This window comes from Equus quagga, chromosome 6 (genome assembly GCF_021613505.1).
Source record: "Equus quagga isolate Etosha38 chromosome 6, UCLA_HA_Equagga_1.0, whole genome shotgun sequence".
NCBI classification, from domain to species: domain Eukaryota; kingdom Metazoa; phylum Chordata; class Mammalia; order Perissodactyla; family Equidae; genus Equus; species Equus quagga.
Window position 1 is genome coordinate 19,969,875 of NC_060272.1, and position 19,417 is coordinate 19,989,291.

Sequence of the window (19,417 nt, forward strand, 5' to 3'; positions counted from 1 at the left end):
TCAGCACCCCAGGGTTCACAGGCTTGGATCCTGGACCACTTATCAGCCATGCTGTGGTGGCAACCCACATACAAAACGTGGAGGGGAGATTGGCACAGATGTTAGCTCAGGGCAAATCTTCCTCACCAAAAAAAATAAATAAATAAAAGAATTAATGGGAAAGAAAATGCAAGGAGTAGAATAAACGGCAATCAAATTAATATTTTAATAGACAGGAAAGCTTGACAATATTAGTGGTATAGAAAAATATACTTTGATGTCCATTTAAAGTCAGTCTCCAAACTTATCTTCCCTGTCTCTTTCATGGCTTGATTCCCCCTACCTGATAGTGTGTTTAATCTTTATTACAACCCTGTAAGTAGATTTTATTCCCAAATTACAGATGAGAAAACAGTCATGGAGAGGCCAGTAATACACTAAGGTCACAGAGTTGCTAAGTATCAAAAAACAGTATTTTAACCCAAGAGGACTGGTTTCAGATTCTCTGTTCTTGAACACTTTGCTCTGCTGCTTCCTCTCTGGCATACTAGCCCCTGAGGGTAGAGACCCCCCCGAGCTGTGACATTTCCAGTGCCTAGAGGCCTGGCTATACAAGAGGATGTGGTGCTCCTTATATATTTGTTAAATGAACAAGGAAGGCAAAAAGAAAAGCCAGTATTTATACAGAACACTACCATGTTAAACTGAGCATTATTTATGTAGTCATAAAAATATGAATGTTAACCAAAAGTATTCTATAATTGTAGGGGTGTGATGTGGAGAGAGGCAATATGTAAGTGGTAATAAGATAAGAGACCTAAATCCTTATAGATGAAGGCAAGAGAAAGATGCATACCATTGGAATACCCAGAAATAGTGGTATTTTAAGGCATGTTGTTGAAAAATAAAAAGGTGAATGCCAGAAGAATTTTGAGAAAAATTCTCAAAATACTGAGAATCATTGCCTGTGGTGTATGAGCGTCAGGGCCTGGGTAAGGGAAGCAGCTGCTGGTAAAATGGAGCAACCTCTTGACTCAAGACAGTTCCTCTGGAGTGCCCAAACCATTCTCAACACAGTACGAAAAAACAAGAGAAGAGTACGTAGAACTAAATGGCCATTTCTCACAGGAGCATTGGGATGATTATAATAAATAGTCATGGGGGCCAGCGTGGTGGTATAGTGGTTAAGTTAGCACTCTCTTTCAGCGGCCCAGGGTTCACAGGTTTGGATCCCAGGCGGGGACCTATGCATCACTTATCAAGCCCTGGTGTGGCAGCATCCCACATACAAAGTAGAGGAAGATTGGCACAGATGTTAGCTCAGAGTCCATCTTCCTCACCAAATAAATAAATAAATAAATAGTCATGGAAAGTAAAAAGATCATATGTTTATTATGAACATGCTTCCTTTAAAGTAAGCCTGAGGATGATATAATTTCATTGTGGATTTGGGTTTCCAAAGTCAGACTCAATTTCTATTTCCAGGTTCTGCCCCAAACCTTTTACAAACAAAAATCAACAAACTGCTTTAGTGTTCCTGAGAGGCTTTTTGCCTAAGGATTGCCTTTCTAATTAAGCCCTCCAACTCTTTAAGATGCTAATTTTATCCATTAACTTGGAGATGAAGTGGTTTCAGCTGCTATCTGTGACTCACAACAGGGTTTGATCTACAATTTCAGGAAAGTTGGATTGGAAAATTTTGCTAATTTTTATTAAGGAAATTTGAATATTCTTATAGCACGAAGTTTTTTTTTTATAGACAGAATTTTATAGACTGGCCCAAGGGGAGGAAGATGATAAAAGGAGATCAGCAGCTAAGCTGGGGAGGGGGCAAGGGTGATGAAGTGGAGGAATGAAGTGCGAGTTCTCTGGAGCACATATGTGGCTCTCCAGCCTTACAGAGCTCATCATGGAGTGAAAGGAAAAAAACTATTAAGAACTATAAAGTTGAGACTTCTTGAAATGTTACCTAACATTAATATCACTTCACCATATCCATGACATGGCCTGAACCAAGACTGAAATAGAGAAATAGACTAGCAAAGGGCACACCAATCTTAAAAATCAGTTGCATCCCGGATCCACTTAATTCCTTTAAGGATTAAACAAGTCCTAGGCCCCTTTTTCCTCTTTCTTTGCAACTTGGAATTCTTAACCTCCAGACACCTCAGTTTCTGTTTGCTAAAAACAGGGTTAAAAATATTACCAGTCTCATGGAATTGTTGGGGGGTAAAATAAGGCATTGTATGCTTTTTATATGTTGTGTTATTGTTATTAGAATATATTTTACCTATTTGATTATGGGAAGGATAACTGAATTCTTTGGCATAACCAATGTCAAATGTTAAGCAAGCTACTCTATAACCTACCTTGAGGGAAACGGCTCATGAAAGCTTGTTATCACGATTGTACAGGCATTAGAAGTATGCTTTCTTTCAAATTTAAGTGGCATGACCTAGGAAGTGGAATTTGAAGAACTCACTCTTCATGCCTAAAAGAGGGGAAAATTGAGGATAACCTGTCTCAAAGAAAAATTGCACTTGACAAAGTTAGACAGGCAAGGAAGACTTTATTCAAGACCGTTGCAATAGAGGTCAAGACTTAAAATTGAGGAGAGAGATTGAACTCAACGTCACTGAAACAACAGCCCAGAGAGTGTTTAAGCATTGAAGTGAGCAAAAAGAAAAGAACTGGAGGATGGACCTTAGGGAGACCAAGGTTAATCAATGTGATTAAGCCATCTGTGTTTGCTAATTGGCATTTACCTTAAATTAGGCTCCTACTCTCCCACAGAGACTGGGAGATAGTGTCCCTCTCTTTCTTGATGATTACATTTCAAAGGGATGGCTCCCAGATCCTTGACAAGATAGTCCTGGGTTGTAAAACTGGCAAGAGGCTAGAGAAGATATTTATCTCAAAGGGGTAGAGGAAGCATTTACAGTTGAAAGTTTTCAAAAGTAAATGCTCTAAGAGAAAGGAGGTCAGGGACCTATAACCAAGAAGAAACCATCTGAAGTTCAGTCAAGCTGAAGAGACTGTTAAGGCCATCTCATCCCCTGAAGGAATAACCATTGCCACCTTTAGGAAAGGTAGTTTGTGTTACAGTAAAGACCACAGGCTCTGGGCCTGAATCCTGGCCTCTCCACTTACCAGCTGTGGGACTGTGGGCAAGTCAGATAATCTGAGTTTGAGCCTCTTTGTTTGTAAAACAGCAATAATAATAGTACCCACGGCCTGGCATGGAGTACCTACTCTTTAAGTATTAGCTATCATTATTATCATCTGTTGTCCTTTTCAGTATCATTACTAATACTTATTTTGCGCTTTAGCATGTTTTTATGCAAAACACTAGGAGGGAGAAGCAAATTTCCACCAGTTAAAGATAACTAAGCACCCAGGCTAAAGAACATTGGTCTGGAGGAACTGCCTGTTTGTCTCTCCATAATGATGCTCCCCTTGGAAATTTCTTGAAGCTATAACTACCTTAGGACTTGTGTTTAGGAAGCTCGAGCCTAGTATTAGATTGTTTGAATGCTATTCCTCCCAAGAGGATCAAAGTGCTGGGACCCCATACCCAGGCCCTCTCACCATGCTCTCTCCTGTAGGGCCTGACAGCAAAGCCTGGACTGAGAAGGGGTGACCAGAGATCCCTCACACCGAGTCCTTTGCCACCCTTGCCAACTAGGGTTCAGCAGGAGGGAAGACCTGAACCTTTAACAAGCACGAGATCCCCTGGGGAGTGCCATCATTGTTCCCTTCCCACGGTAATGCCTGGCTTTCAAATAAACTACTGTGCTGTAACCGACTCCTAGAAAATACTGTAGGAGAGCCCCAGGACAACAATGAAACAGCAAGGGGCTGAGGCCTCCAAACAGTTCAAAGAATCCAGTACTTCTAGAGGCTTGCTTCCCAAAACAACCATGACCGTTGTGTTTGGTGAGGATGAGCTGTCACTCCCCTGCAGGCACAGAACTTCTGCAGTCACCAGTTCATAATCCTTTCTCGAATTTCAGATTGAAAAGGACCCCAAATCTATGAAGGAGAAGCAGCACGAACTTCACTTTCCCCCTAATTCCTTTGCCAAATAGCAAATGTTCATGTATTAAAATTGCCTTAATTGTTCCAGCAACTAGATTCTCTCAAATTAATTTAAAAATCATTGTAAAACTTTTAATGGAAAGAAACTTGTGTAAGCTGTAAAAAGAGATGGAAAAGATATTCTAAACCTTGATAGAAAAAGATTTGTTAGGTACGTTTCAGTCACAATTGCTCCTTCACAGAAAGATTTTTTTTTAATTTAACTTTATAGACTCCCACTCCGTTTTTCCACACAGATATAATCATCTGGTAAAATGATCCTTCACTCAGTTCGGCAAGTCCTCTCGCAGGGTTGAAAATCAGCAGTTCTAGAGGTAGGAAGTCGGCAAGGGTCTCGCTGGTATTCTAGGAGCTCAAGGTGTAGACAGCACTTCATTCCTTCCGGAGGCTCTAGGGGAGAATCAATTTCCTTGACCTTTCCAGCTTCCAGAGGCTTCCAACATTTTTTGGCTCGTGGCCTCCTTTCTCCATCTTCAAAACCAGCAACAGAGGACCTAGTCTTTACCACTTCACTAATTCTCTGGGTATTTCTTGCCTCCTCCTCTCTCACTTTATAAAGACCCTTGTGATCACATTAGGCCCCTCAGGACAATCCAGGATATGCTCCCCATCTCAAGGTCAGCTAATTAGTAATATTAACTCCACCTGCAACCTTAAATCCCCTTTGCCATGTAAACTAACAGATTCACAGGTTCTGTGGAGAGCCATTATTCTGCCTCCCATAGAGGGGCTGGGAAAGAAATGTGGCCGAAGGATAAGAGCCTCTCAGTCTCACCTTCCAGTAGAACCACTTACGCACACAGTGTTGCATGAATTCCGAGGGGCACTATGATCAGGATGATGCTCAACACAGCAGACTGAAGCAGCTGAAGGCTTGAAGCTAATCACTGACCTAAATCAAGGTCCATTTTAGGTGCCAGGAGTCTAGTGTTGAGAAGGATGAAATTAGCTTTTTAACAGAATAAGGCTCCTCAATGGACACTTAAGTGATGTTTATAAAGATGAATGAATTATGTTTAAAAACAAAAGTGCTATTGGTTTTCTATAGTGCTATGCAAAAATATGGATGAGTCCTACGTAATTTTTGGACTTTAAAGTAATTTGTAACAAACCACCAAAATTTAATAAACCAGTAATATTGAATAAGCCCTAAAAAAAAGAAAGCAAGGCAGTACATAGAAAGGATAGCACTTGAGCAGCCCTTGATTTTCACATGATAGAAAGCAGCTGGGCAGAGTCAATAAGGTGGAACTACTGTGACCAATAAAATAGTAACACTCCTCTAATCACGTATGATTGTTTTAAATCTGTGATCCTAGCAATATAGAATCCACGTTAGGCTTTTACAAAGAAGAGAATAAACAGAAGATTACGATCAGATACATCAATAAAATGTTCTAGATAATGGAAGTAAAATGTTTTACATCTGTCATGGAAAGCTCCAACCCACAACGGAGGATTAGAAGTTCTGTCTCCCTAAGAATCTTACAGTGTTTTCCTTTATAAAGCACTGGAATCTTCCAGCTGTAACTTCTGAGACACACTTAGATCTGTCTAACGGAAGCAGGACTGTATAAAAGGACCGTCAAATGGAATTCAACTGACCTGAACTATTTGAGAGTTGGATTTTTTTATTCTTAAGACCATAAATGTACTCTTTACTATCGTTATTGGGAGAACCGACATAACATTTCTGTTGTGATTTTGGAATGCCGCAGATTATTAACTTTTTGATGGAAGGTGTTATAACACCCTCTGTTTTCTAAATGTTAGTTCAAATAATGGCTCTGCCACATTATAGAGTCATTTCAGAGACAAAAGCAGAAGTTTTAAACTCCTTAAAAGGAATTATTCACTAGACAATGATCGTTGTCAAGCAAGATAAGGCCTCATTTTCTGACATTCTCAGAGGTAGGTGTTACATAGACAGCAAACATAAAATTTTTCTGTTCCAAGGCATTCTTTTTTTCACTATAGCCAGGTTGTCCTTCTGTTCACCGAAAATTATTCTGTGAAATAAAATCTGTCTTCTCAAGTTTTCCATTCAAGAAACTGATTTGTAAGCTGTAGGAGGATGGGAAGTTTGTCATATATATGTTTGATACAAAGGAAAACACCTTGAAAGTGTACAAATTTATATTTAGCAACTACAGGGAACATCTGTAAACTAAGGGACACATCAATTATTCAAGGCAATCATAAACAAAACTATTCCATCATTTTTCTGAGAAACCTGAGCTTTGAGATAGGAGAGAGGTCTCTCCCCCTCCTTTGGGCTGGTACAGAGGACAGAAGAATTGCGGTTTATATCAATTGGATTCTTGTTAAGATTATTCCCCTTGGTGGTGGCTCAACTACAACTGAGAGAAACCTCTTTCACTACCATCCCATCCATCACTTATTCATTGGATACACTGCCAAGTGATTTTGCTGGTAGAGGCTAGGAGTGATTTAGTACAGGGATGTTATACCAAATGTTTAACAATTAAGCCGGTGAAGGAACCACCCAATTAGAATGGACCCTGACAATAGTCTAGAGTGCTGAGGTCGCCTGCTGGGTCAGACAGTCTTTAGGACCAGGACCAGAATAAGGTCTTAAGTGAAGCATTAGGGTTGCCAGCGCACCCAGAAGACGTTAGTGGAGCTTAAGGCAGCAGCTACTTATTGATATGAAGTATTCCAATGTTTTAATGACTAGTCCAAACAAGCTGAATATAAGCTCCAGTATAAGCAAAGAAAAATTTATTATTACTTTGGGTCTGACCTCTCAAAAATGGTGGATCCATGTGGAAGGCAGTTTAATTTTAATGTAAGAAGAAGACGTAAAATTCTCCTGCTTTAAGGTATTGTGCTCTTTAAAGAGCTGATCTGAGGAATGGAAAGGTCCCAAAGAAATTCAATAAAGCTGGTCATGGATTTTGCTGTATTAGGTCATTATTACTAGCAATAGAAGATTGTTTTTTAAATGTAACATACCTCTGCAGAAAATATAGTCTAATGGAAAATGCTGGCATTTTAGAGCTAGACAGCCCTCAGTCAGAACCATGGTCCTATCATTTATCGCTCCTGCAATCTGCGGAAGGTTGCTTCACTGCTTTTTGCGTTGGTTGGCATAGCTACAAGTAAGGCCAGGGATACCTGCTTCGCAGCTGTCCTCTCTTCTGGATTGAGCTCCTCCCACATAATTTCCCAGCATCTTCTCAGGAGGTATTTCCCAGCCATACCATCTAAAATTGTAACTCACACATGCTATTATCTGCAGCATATGCCGACCACTACACATGCCAACCTTTCTTTCTTATTTATGTTTGTACTCTTTCCCCCAAGTAGAATGCAAATTCCATTAGTTTTTTTTTTTCTTTTTCTCAATCACTATTCACTTTTGTATCTCCAGTGCCTAGAACTATGGCTGGCACATAGTAGTTGACTTAAATCGATCTGTCGAATAAACAAATAATTAGTTAATATTGTAGTGTTCTGGTTCTTTTGTATCAGGTAGGATGCTCTCTGCTGCAAGAAGAGAAAACCTGAGTTAAACTGGTTTAAAGAGTAAGGAAATGTGTCGTTCTTCCTAGACTGGAAGCACCACATTATCCAAGTTGAAGCTGTTGTTAAGTAATTTACCAAGCTTCTTCTTCACCTTTCTGTCAACAAGCTGAATTCTCTCATGCTGTCAAAAATACTGCCAGCAGTGGTTTGAGTAGATTAGTTTCCTATTTAATTCAAAAGAAGCTAGAGAAAAACCTCTCTCCTATCCATGGGCTTCTTGGGATAAGAATGAGCCTACCTAATTCAGGAGGTCAGCCTTAACCCATTATTTCTCAAACTCAAATGTGTATTGGAATCAATCACCTGAAGGGCTTCTTAAAACACAGATTCCCTGGGCCCTCTCCTCAAGTTTCTCATCCAGTAAGTCTCAGTTGGAACCTAAGAATTTGCATTTCTAACAAGTCCGCCGGGGACGCCAATGCTGCCAGAACACACTCAGAGAACCTCTGACTTAACCAATGTCACTCTTCAGGAGAAAGCCACAAACTGCTTGGCTGAGGCCTGGGTCCTCAAACCGATCACTGACAAGAGAGAGTGGAGACCCAAGATTGACTTGGATTTCAGAAATCACCCTTATTGCTGAGAAGGATCCACTTCCCCTGACTCACGTGGGTTGCATATGGAGGGTGGCAGGAACAAGGAGGAGCAGGATGGATGGATTGGGGTAGAAAATTGGCAGCCAAATAACTTGTTTAATGTAGATGACTTTTAGAAAACACTGACAATATCCATTCTTATTTTTTTCTCCTCCTAAGAGTTCTCATGTCCAAGAATTAACTACCTGAATTCGGTGGATTTCTTTTTCTTCCCATGCCTTCCTACCTTGCATATGCCAACAGTCAGCTGCCTTCCAATGCTTTTCCACCATCATTTACTTTATTCATTTATTTATTACACCTCTGAGGGCCTCCTTCTCCCAGCACTAAACACTACTCTGGGATAACCAATAGAAACTAACACAGCTTGATATTTAAGGAGTGGTCATTTAAAACTCAGCTGATGGTGACGTGGTGACGCCAATGCCTTAGGGAGCCGTTAAAATACAAAAGTCTATGTACAAGATAGAATGCATTGAAATCTAAAGGAAAGACTTGATTAGTGGGAGGTCTGCCTGATTTCTTTTCTCATTGCCCTCTTCTCAGAGCCATGCCAACACGACGCCTACCTTTACTTCATTGTCATTTCGGACTTGAGAGCCCACACTTGCTACATCAGGAGGAATAATTTAAGCTTGTTTTAATGTGACTCAAATCTTTTGCTGCTCTCATACGTTTGCTTTATTTTTTAGATAAGGACCCGCCTTGCAGGCAAACATGCTTTTATATTTCATATATGTTGTTCTAACAGGTCTTAATTCTTATAAATAATATATTAACTTTCTACATCTTGGTCTATATATTTGAAAAGATTATGGAACACTGTTAGCAGTGATTATTATAACTATTATTAGTTACTGAAGAGGATCAGCAGGCCACCTGAAGATAACAGACAGCTATAGATCAAAGGAGGTCTAGTGATAACTTTATTCAATCAAATTTTTTACTAGGAAGAATCAACTCTTTTAGCAATGGTAAGAAGGAAAAGATGGGAACTGAACCCCCAATCTCACTGAAGAACTGTCAAAATTGCCTAAAGCACTTTTTAAAATGCCTATTGCGACGCCTAAATATTTTGAGCTATTCAGTGGGAAATCAGTCCACTAAAAAAAGAAACAAAGCTTAATAATTAACATGATGCATAATTAAAATGTTGAATTTTTATGGTACATAAAGAAAAAAATTAAAATATATTTTCATTATTGCAATATTGATAACATGTCAACCATCTAACATACGGTGGATGAGAATACACATAATTTTGTTTGCATGAGATGACTACACATTAATTTTTATAGTTAATGCAGAATTCTCACATGCATTTTATTTATATACCTACTGTGTCAAAAGGTTGTTGGGAGTATAAACTGTCATTAAACATTCATAGATTGAGGGTCAAGCTTACTACCAGCAGTCATTAGGTGCTTAGCAGATGTTAGTTCTAATTCTTTATATTCTTGCACTATCGATATGTAAGATTTATTATAATCATTTTATATAGAAGTCTAAAATTTTACATGTTTCAATCTTTTACCTAGTGTCATGGTGCAGAGACAAACTCTTACTTTGCCAACATTGTTTACATGACTACCCTGTTCTTTCAACTAGGTGACATTATCTTCCCACTTATAACCTGGCCTGAAAATTCTTCCCAGTTCTAAAATTTCGGTATTTTATTGTGAATGATCTCATTAGTATAAGAACAATTCATGAAACAAAGGTCTTACTATGAATGGATAGGCCTCAGTACTATTGCAAACATCTTTTAAAATTCAAGGCATTCACAAATAATTGACAATTAGAAGGTTTAACGAACATATTTCTTCATTTCTTGTATCTAGATTAATTGGGACTTTTGATATGAGTTACATGAAATAGGTAAGAGGAATGGCTTAATAATAAAAGATATATTTGTAGTTGTGTATTAACCTAGATTTCAGGGTCATACTGTAGGTACTAACATTGCTTTGTGTCTAATTATATGATTTTAATTTTTGGCTGGTTTCCACTGTGGTCAGAGAATATACTCTGAGTGACTTTTTATGGCCCTCATATTATCAATTTGATGAATATCCTATGTACACTTGAAAAGAATGTTCTCTCTATCTGAATGTGCCTTCTGAGCTTGTTGGGCTCAGTGTTCTATTATTGGAAGCAGTGTTCTCTATACTGATTAAAGCAGATCTGTAAATTATGTTGTTAATGTCTTCTCCATCCTTACTGCCTTTTATTTGCTTTTTCTTTCAATTATTGAAAAAGTTATGTGAACACTTTCCGCTAGGACTGTGAATTTGTGTATTATTTCAGTTGTGTCAATTTTTTGCAAACAAAGAAATGTCATTTTTTTGGTAGATTGACCCTTTTATCTTTATGGAGTATCCCTCTTTATGTTTTTATTGCTCTAAAGTCTGCCTTGTCTGATCTTAGTAGAGTTACAGCAGTTTTCTTTAGTTGGTTTTTGCATTTTCTGTATTTTCCCATCCTTTTTATTTTTAACTCTAGAGTATCCTTATATTTAGGGACTTTCTGGAGAACAGAGCTATTTGATTTATAGATGGCAATTCTCAGATGAATAGATGCATCCTGTTTGGAAGCCTGCGACTCTGAAGAACGTAAAAATAAGTAAACTCAGCAGGCTGAATTGCATGTTGTTTGCCCCTATGTTTGGATTTTTCCTGATTCATGGGCAGTGGCCACTGGTCTGCCCATATGGTCAGACAGAAGGGCAATGAAAAACTAGACTAGTAAATGGATACCCATATGGGGCACAACCCTATAGAAATCAATCTGGGAACTTAAAGGCGCACATTAAGGTAGGGCATAGCAATATCCATCACAAGTACTTCCTTCCGGAATCAGAAGGTGATTAGAACCAGCAAGTGGACCTCTTGGTAGATTCACTTTAGGTGGCCACATGGGTCCATAACTGAGTGGACACTTGGGGGGCTGCATAAATGCGGAAATCAGCTAAATCTAGACATGTTCCTCTTGCACCTTCTGAGGCACAAAGGTGCCAATGAGAACTGTTCTGTCTGCCAACAAGAGAGACAGAGACTGCAGATGGCAATGGGGCAGATTCCCTGAGGAGCAAACTCTGCACACAGCTGGCAACTTGGACTGATGCCAATTGCCCCTGGAGGCTACAAATGGGCCCTAAGAGAAACAGTCACATACTTGACCGGGCTTGGCATAACTGGTGGTAGATGCAAATGTTCAGAGTACTACGAAAGTACCAGAACAGAAAATATTCCACGAGTTTGCACTTGCCCTCAACTGTTTTTCTCCTGCCGATGCAGTGATCCCAGGACCAGGGCTGCAACTGTGGGTACAGAAACAAGTAATGCATCAACCTGACTGGGCTAAGGGATGCCCAGACAGCTGGTAAAACACTATTTCTATATATGTCTGTGAGAGTGTTGCTGAAAGAAATTACCTTTGAATCCATAGATTGAGTAAAGAAAATCCCCCTACCAGTGCAAGAGGGCATCATCCAATCCATTGGGAGGCTGAATAGAATGAAAAGGTTAGAATGAAGAATGAATAGAATGAAGAAGGGCGAATTTGCTATCTTTCCTTGAGCCGGGACATCCATCTTCCCCTGCCCTCAAAAATCAGTGCTCCTGGTTCCTAGGCCTTTGGGCTCGGGCCAGAACTTACATAATCAGACCCCCTAGTCACTGATCTTTGGACTCAGACTAACCCTTGGCTGTCTGGTTCTCAGGCCTTCAGACTCAGACTGAATTACACCACTAGCTTTCCTAGTTCTTCGTCTTGCAAACAGTAGATCATGGGACTTCTTGGTCTCCGTAATGGCATGAGCCAATCCCTATAATAAATCTCTTATATACATCTCTATATATCCTGTTGGTCTGTTTCTCTGCAGAACCCTGACTAGTCCAACTAGCACTTTTGGTAAGATTAAAATACTAATATTGATAGTCAAATGCATTGGGAAATTGAGTAAAAGCCTCCTCAGGATGTGATGCCAATGGAAAATGACTGGCCTGAGGAAAAACTGCATTTAACTAATCATCAGCTAATTTCTATGTGAAAAAATTTTACACAAGTTTATTCTAGTACAAATAATGGTAAATCAGGGAAAAAATATAAGAATGCATGTGATGGCGTTACAAGATACAAGTTGTTTTTTAAACCTAACCCTACCCCACATTGTCTCCTCCAAATATTAAGCATATTCACATAATACTATTGCTGTGTTTGTAATATAAATGCTTTACCAAATTCAGGTACCCAGACTAATATGATTGTTTTACTGTTAAGAAGGCCTTGGCCAAAAGCGAGTGTGCCCTGTGCAGTGTGACCTTGCACAGAGAGAGGTGGCCTTTCCCAAAGAGAAGTCTGGACTTCGTCCCCGTTGCCTGGGAGGTAACCTCTAAACCCACTGGGCTTGACAGTTCTCCAGTGTCTTCTGATTGCTTTTAATTTGGCATTTCTAGGTCTACTTCAGTGGAAGTATGAGTCTTTTGTCAGCTACTCCATCACAGCTGTAAGTGGAAGTCTATGGTGCAGCAATTATTCCATGTCACAGATGGGAAAATGAAAGTTACACATCTCTCAAAATGTAGAGACAGATTTTAAAACCAGGTGTCTCTGACTCCAAATCCTGTTGTATTTAAAAGTTACCTGTACACTATTATGTTTTGGTGGAAGAGGAACTTTGGATAACATGAATTATGAAGTGTTACGTTATTTGTGCTGTAGTAGTTTATCAGATTTTACCTACCTAAATGGCAATTCCTAAAATAAATTATGCTGTATACCAGAGTTTTGAAATATGTTAATATTGATATGGAAAAAAATTCTATTGCCAAATTATTCGGAGCCAATCTAGTTAATAACATTAAATACATTTTTTTTCAGAACCAGTCCATGAATTTAAAGCATTAATAACCATTGTGAAAACCAAAGCCAATATACAGTATACAGCATTTCTTTGAGACTGTCCAACTCTTACCATTTGATTGACCTAGCCATTACTCTGATAATAACATTTCTCAGAAGTAATATTTCTCAGATCCTATTTCTGAGATAAAAAAATTATATATAACAGATAAACAGAAAACACAGTCTTGGTGGTAGAATTTTCACTGTTAATGAAGAAATTAATATCAATTTTTTGTATCTTTGGGTGGCTTGAAACAGTCATTCCACGATCTAATACTGAGACATCAGAACTGAAGGATCAAAAGACTAGATAACAAAGGAAAAGTATAACCAATTGCTCGAGCTTATTTGAGTTTAAAAGTAAAGGGAAAATGAGACAAATGTAAACAAATCATTGAAATAAAAATTAAAGGATCTGGGTTCCAAATCCAATTTGGTGACAACTAACTCTATGGGGTTGAGCACTTTATTTAATTTCTTTATACTTTAATTTCTTCACTTATAAAATTAAAAAGTTGGATTATATGACTTTTAGCCTTCTTTCTAGTTTTAATATTTTGTGATTATTTTCTGTAAATTAAAAGTGAAGGGCATAGAGTCTCTTTTAAAAAGTTGACATAAGAGAATACATTTTTAAAAATATGCTTCAGAAAATGCTATCATGGAGACAATACATCCCTTTGTCTATTTGTTTTTCTAGAATTTTTTCATTAAAAGGAATTTCACTGAGACAATTTAGTTTGTGTCATTCTTGAAAATGGGGAAAGGACTATATAACAACTCAATTTCAGATTCTCAGACTCTAAGAAACCAATAGAATAAAATGTTTGTGCTTGAGTTTTACAAATGCTGCACTAAATTTTCAACATATGAGCAGCAGTATTGCCTGTGGCATCTGAGAAAGAAAGGAAATTACCATCTTATTAGAAAATCTTAGGCTCTTAATGACCATATTCCCAAGTGTGCTAGTGTGCAACCATTTGTCTGTTCTTGTTAGAACGTTTGGTATAAAAAACACTGCATCAAAATGATAATGCTTCACGTATTTTTGAATTACAATAATACTTTGTCGTAATTGACTACCTGACACCCACCCACTTGATTAGATGTCCATTAGCATTTTCTCTACTTACTGCCTCACTAATCTGTCTGAAGCTATAATCACTAATCAAAACACCAAACACCATGAAAGTGAAAGAAATATGGCATGTTATGCATGCTAGATATATTTCAACTGGGAACATTAGGTATGTGATTTAGATAAATTATTCCTGAACTGAAAATAAAAATACTACCCTGGCCTCTGGAAATTATAAAACTACCAAGCCAGGTGGTTTCCAAACCATCTTTCTTAAGATGAAGAAATAATGAATTCCTTTCTCATTCTTCATTCCACCTAGAATCATGTGATTTTATGTTTGAAACAGACTTTTGCTATAATCTAGCCCAAAATCTTTACAGTGTAAATGAGGCCCTAAGTGTTTACTTCACATCTCTGAGACAACACAATTAGTTGGTGGCAGAGAGAAGCTTTGAATACAGGTAATCTGATTACTAGTATAATAATTCTGCCTCCCTATGATGTTACAAAAGGACTTTCATGAAGTAAAATCAATTTCTTTTATTATAGTATTGCATTGACATCAAAGACATCACCAACTGTAAGATGAACTATTTTGTGTGCCAGAAACAAAAGAAAAATCCCTCCTAAATGAAATCTGACATGATTTCATAATGAAAATTCCATATAATTTCATCAAGACTCAAGTTCTCATGTCCTTAAATTACTTTCATTTCTTTCATGGCAGCTAGCAATCTCTCTTAACTTTAATTGCATTGTACCTGAATCAGTAAGAAAGCAAAACATAGCTTCATCTAATTGTGGGAATTCTCCTTCCTTAGGTTCCCTAAAGTACTTGGTTTTTGCTCTAAAAGAAAAAAATGGAATTGAGTTCATTCTTCTAATTTTGAATATATGCCTCAAAAACACCAAATGCATGTATCACTGCTCTGTTTGGGTCTCTCTGCAAAGACTATAGGTTATTTTGTTGTTGTTTTGATGCTGGCTCATTGTATAATTCTTTTTTGAAGATATCTTATATGGAAGTTGAACTCAATACATGTGTAACAACCATGCACATCATTCAATTGAAATGACAATGTGCCATGTCTGCCACTTGGCCAACAGCAATTGAAGACTCCATCAATTATAAGATTTAACCAGGTGTCAGAACTGTGACTTAGAACTGATGAAATACCACTCTCAACCATCTGATTCATCCTTTTATGTTGTTAAATTTTACATCTTAGTCTATAACACTAACATCTTCTTTTTCTTCTCTTTGACAGTAAAAGGCATAAATAACGGAATGTTATATTTCTGAAGAATAACGATCACGAATAACCCAAAGTATGTCAATTCATTAGCATTTGCTTTCACAAGAGTCTGGTGATGATGCTCAGTACCTGCTTGATGATAGGGAAGATGAAAGAATAGGAAATGAGAGAAGGCTTAACCTCGTGTGTGTGTGTGCGTGTGTGTGTGTGTGTGTGTGTGTGTGTGTATGTGTTGCCCTCCCTGCACTTCTCTCATTTTCTCTGGAAAATGTGTCCTGTATCCTTCAGTTTGGAGACACTTCTTCTCTTTCTGTAACCATGAGGTCAGACTAGGACCAGCATCTTTTTACATGACCCCAGCTCCATAGTTATAGTTAGTGGTTTAATGATGCTGCCTGACCAACACTAGTCCAAACATAGTATCACATTACTGGGGCCATCATGATGAGTCTAGTTGTAGGCATGTGACCAATACAGGCCAATTAGGAACTTTCCCCCAAGGTTTTGCAAATGAAGCTGAAAATTAGAACTTTTTTTTCTTTTCTAAAGTTTGGGAAACAATGAGGATACAAACACTGATAATGTCAGAAACCATGATTTTAGCCTTGTAAAACACAGTCTGAAGTAATATGGCTGGCACACGGCAAAAATGAGAGGTAAAGAGAGAATGCCAATTATTTTAATTCTCTGGTTCCTCTGAGAGTCTTTTATAGTTGATGCAAGCCAAATAATCTTCTGCTTTGCTTAAGTGTGTTTGAGTTGGATTTCTTGCATTTACAACCAAAACTGTGTTAGCCCTGGCTAACACAATTATTTAAAGAAATATATGCTTAGCACATGTTTATGATTAAGGACAATAGAATTGTAATTCTTGCGTGTGACAGCAAGTGTCACTCAATGACAGAAAGTAAAAGCACAATATTTTAAGGTTCTTAGAAGTGAATAAAACTTTCATTGAGGTTGATTTTTTTTCTTTAGTTTTCTTCTGAGCCCATGTTTTAAGAAGAAACGTGAGAAAAATTTTATTTGGCACTTAGGAAAAGTGAAATGTAAAAGAAAAACTAAAACAGATTCAAAGTAACATAGTCATCCCTCAGCACACTAAAAATGGAGCCATTCCTCCTTTTTGGATACATTATTAAATATTCAAGTAAATGTGGCCAGAATTATAATTACAATGACAGTGCTTCACATTCTCAATAAGAATACGTTAAGCAAAGACTCAGGCAAGGGCAGATGTTTTACAGCTAGACATACTGACAGGATCCAAGAAATTCTTAGCTTGCTCTGAAGTTTTATAAAAAAAAAATATTGCAGGCTTTCACCTATGCCTACTTTTCTCAAAGGAATTCCTGAGATACAAAGTTATATACACTAGTCAAGAGGGAATTTTGTGGCTTAAAAAAAAAAAACCTGTGTTTAAATTTTTTGCAGACAGTATCAACATTTCTGCCTGAATTTTAAAATAAAACTTCAATGGTTCTTTGACTGATGTAATCTGTCCATTTAAGTACAAATGGGCAAATCTCTTGGGTGTAACGAGACTCTCAGGACAGATCCAATACCAATATTTCCTTGGTAGTGTTGGAGTTTTGGGACTTTAGTATTGACCTATAAAATAGCCAAACATACGAATTTTAAAAATAATAATGATCAATGTTCTCCTTTGAAATTATAGTCTTCTAATTGAAAGTATACAATACTTCATTTCAAACCATTATGAAGCCAACTTTAAATTTTTGTGAAAGAAAATATTGTTTTTAACTATTAAATTTTATTTTAAATATAAAGAATTAACTATTTTCTGACACTGGAAACATTCATATTTTGGAAGTGAATGAGAAATATATTGATTAATTTAGTACGTTACTTTGCTTCCAAATTAAAGGCAGGGTGATATTGAAATGAATAAATTGAATCTCCAGATATGTTGTATATCTTTTATGTTGAGTGGACCACAGGTTAGAAGCTGCTGATTTGAAGAACTGGAATATGCAGACTTCTGCAATGAAACAGAGCAATGTATTCCTCAAATGCCACTTCCTATTTTTTGACTAGTTAATGGTCATGTATTTAGTTTTTACAGAGGTAGTCACATATGTGGCAATGAGAATCCATTTCTAGAAGGACTTACTCCCCAGCTTTGGAATTATCCAGCAGTTGAACTCTCTTTAATTTCCTTGATGTAGCACTGACATGACAGTTGAAAACAAATTATTTTATCATGGGAGAGAGTCAGACAGTATTTGTTGACTTCTCCCTGCATGTTAAGCAGTTTTCTAAATGAAATAAAAAAATGCGTATTGCCTATCAAATTTACTTATCATCCGTAAGTCAACTACCTGTATGATGTCTCATTTTTGGTATGGAATCAATGGGATAAGACCTAGTTCAGACTCACTGTTTTCCATTTCATTTTGAGTATTTCACCATTTCTCTGTTTCTGAGATGGAGATGTGATTTCAAGTTATTAGAAAGAGTTTCTTTGAATCCTTTTATGACTGTAGTTGACTTACAAAGATTATATAAATGGGCACCCTGAATAAGAAATTAAAATTTACCAGGCCAATATGTAATCTTTATCATCAGCTTCAAAGGCTATGCAGGCAGTGGTCTTCCTTCTTGATATTGATGATGAAAGGAGCAATTGTCTTAAGATTCTGGCTTTACTTATTGTCTTATTAATTCACTTATTTACTCATTCATTCACATCTGTGTTTCATTTATGATAAAAGCAAGAATATTATCTGAGCTAATTAGATCATACAAACTTTTGAACTGCAGGTTATAAATCTGAACTTCAGAATGGGTGAAGGAAATTATTACCTATCAATAAAGAAGTGTTACTAAGTAATAAGGAGCATGTCAAAGACCTATAAACCAACCTGTCAATGGGAGAAATTTTTAATTGGACATCTCTTAGTAATAGAATTGGTGCTGGGTGCCAGGAATATAGTGGAACACAGCACTAGTTAGGTTCTTACTCTCATGGAGGTAACATTTTAGTGAAAAGAGATGCATAATATACAAATACATAATATATAGACAAACACATAACCAGACATCTTTGGATTGGGATAAGCTATGTAACGTAAAATAATAGGATGCCATGGCAGTGCAGGAAGGCTGACCTCTTTAGATAAAGTCAGGAATGATTTCTCAGAGAAGGTGACGGTTGACCACACACTGAAAAGATGAGAAGGAGCCTCAAGTCCAAAGAGCCGGACACCAGAATTCCAGGAAGAGGAAAACAGCAAGTGCAAGGATTTTGAGGCAAAAATTTGTTTGGCATGTTGAGGATCAAAAGGAGGCCCATGTGGCTGCAATGTAGTGACATTGGCATGCCATTTGTCAGAATGGTAGAGGTGGAAGTGGCCTATCATACAGAGTCCTGTAGGAAACAGTAAGACGGCTGGACATTATTTTAAGAAACATAAGGGTGCCCTAGAAGTGATCCAAGCTATGATTTAATCTTTGTATATAAATCGTATTTGCAAACTTTCCTCTTGCTGCCATATATATAAGTATATATATATATATATATATGGATATGTATGTATGTATATATGTGTGTGTATATGTACACACACTTTTTTCTGATGCAAACTTCTATGATGAAATTAAGAACAGACAGAAAAAGCAACCTATTCTGCATTTTTCAAAAGATAGTGGCGGGGTGGACATATACCCCACAGGAATAAAGCAGAATTACAGAATCAAATGGGTACAAAAATCCTAGAGCAGGTTATGATTTTATAGAGGATTTTAAATGACTAACACTGGCAATACAATTTCCTATAAATCCTAAAAAGCAATACATATTTCTGAAACAAAAACAGACACATTGTACAAAACGACACACAACGGTGTCAGAGTCAAACATGTCAAAAAGCAGCACTTATCCAGGCTGATGAAGACAGGCAGCCTGGCCACCGGTGGTCGTGCCATATAAT

At 37.5% G+C, this 19,417-nt stretch overlaps 1 protein-coding gene across 1 annotated transcript in view; it reads right to left on the reverse strand.

Moving 5' to 3' along the window:
* Nucleotides 1-7,134: 7,134 nt before the first annotated feature.
* Nucleotides 7,135-19,417, reverse strand: part of GPC5 (glypican 5) — a 693,690-nt gene continuing 681,407 nt past the window's right edge. Inside the window, exon 8 of the mRNA XM_046664799.1 lies at nucleotides 7,135-7,304. Within this exon, the coding sequence (XP_046520755.1) occupies nucleotides 7,135-7,304 (170 nt within the window). The remainder of the gene's footprint in view (nucleotides 7,305-19,417) is intronic.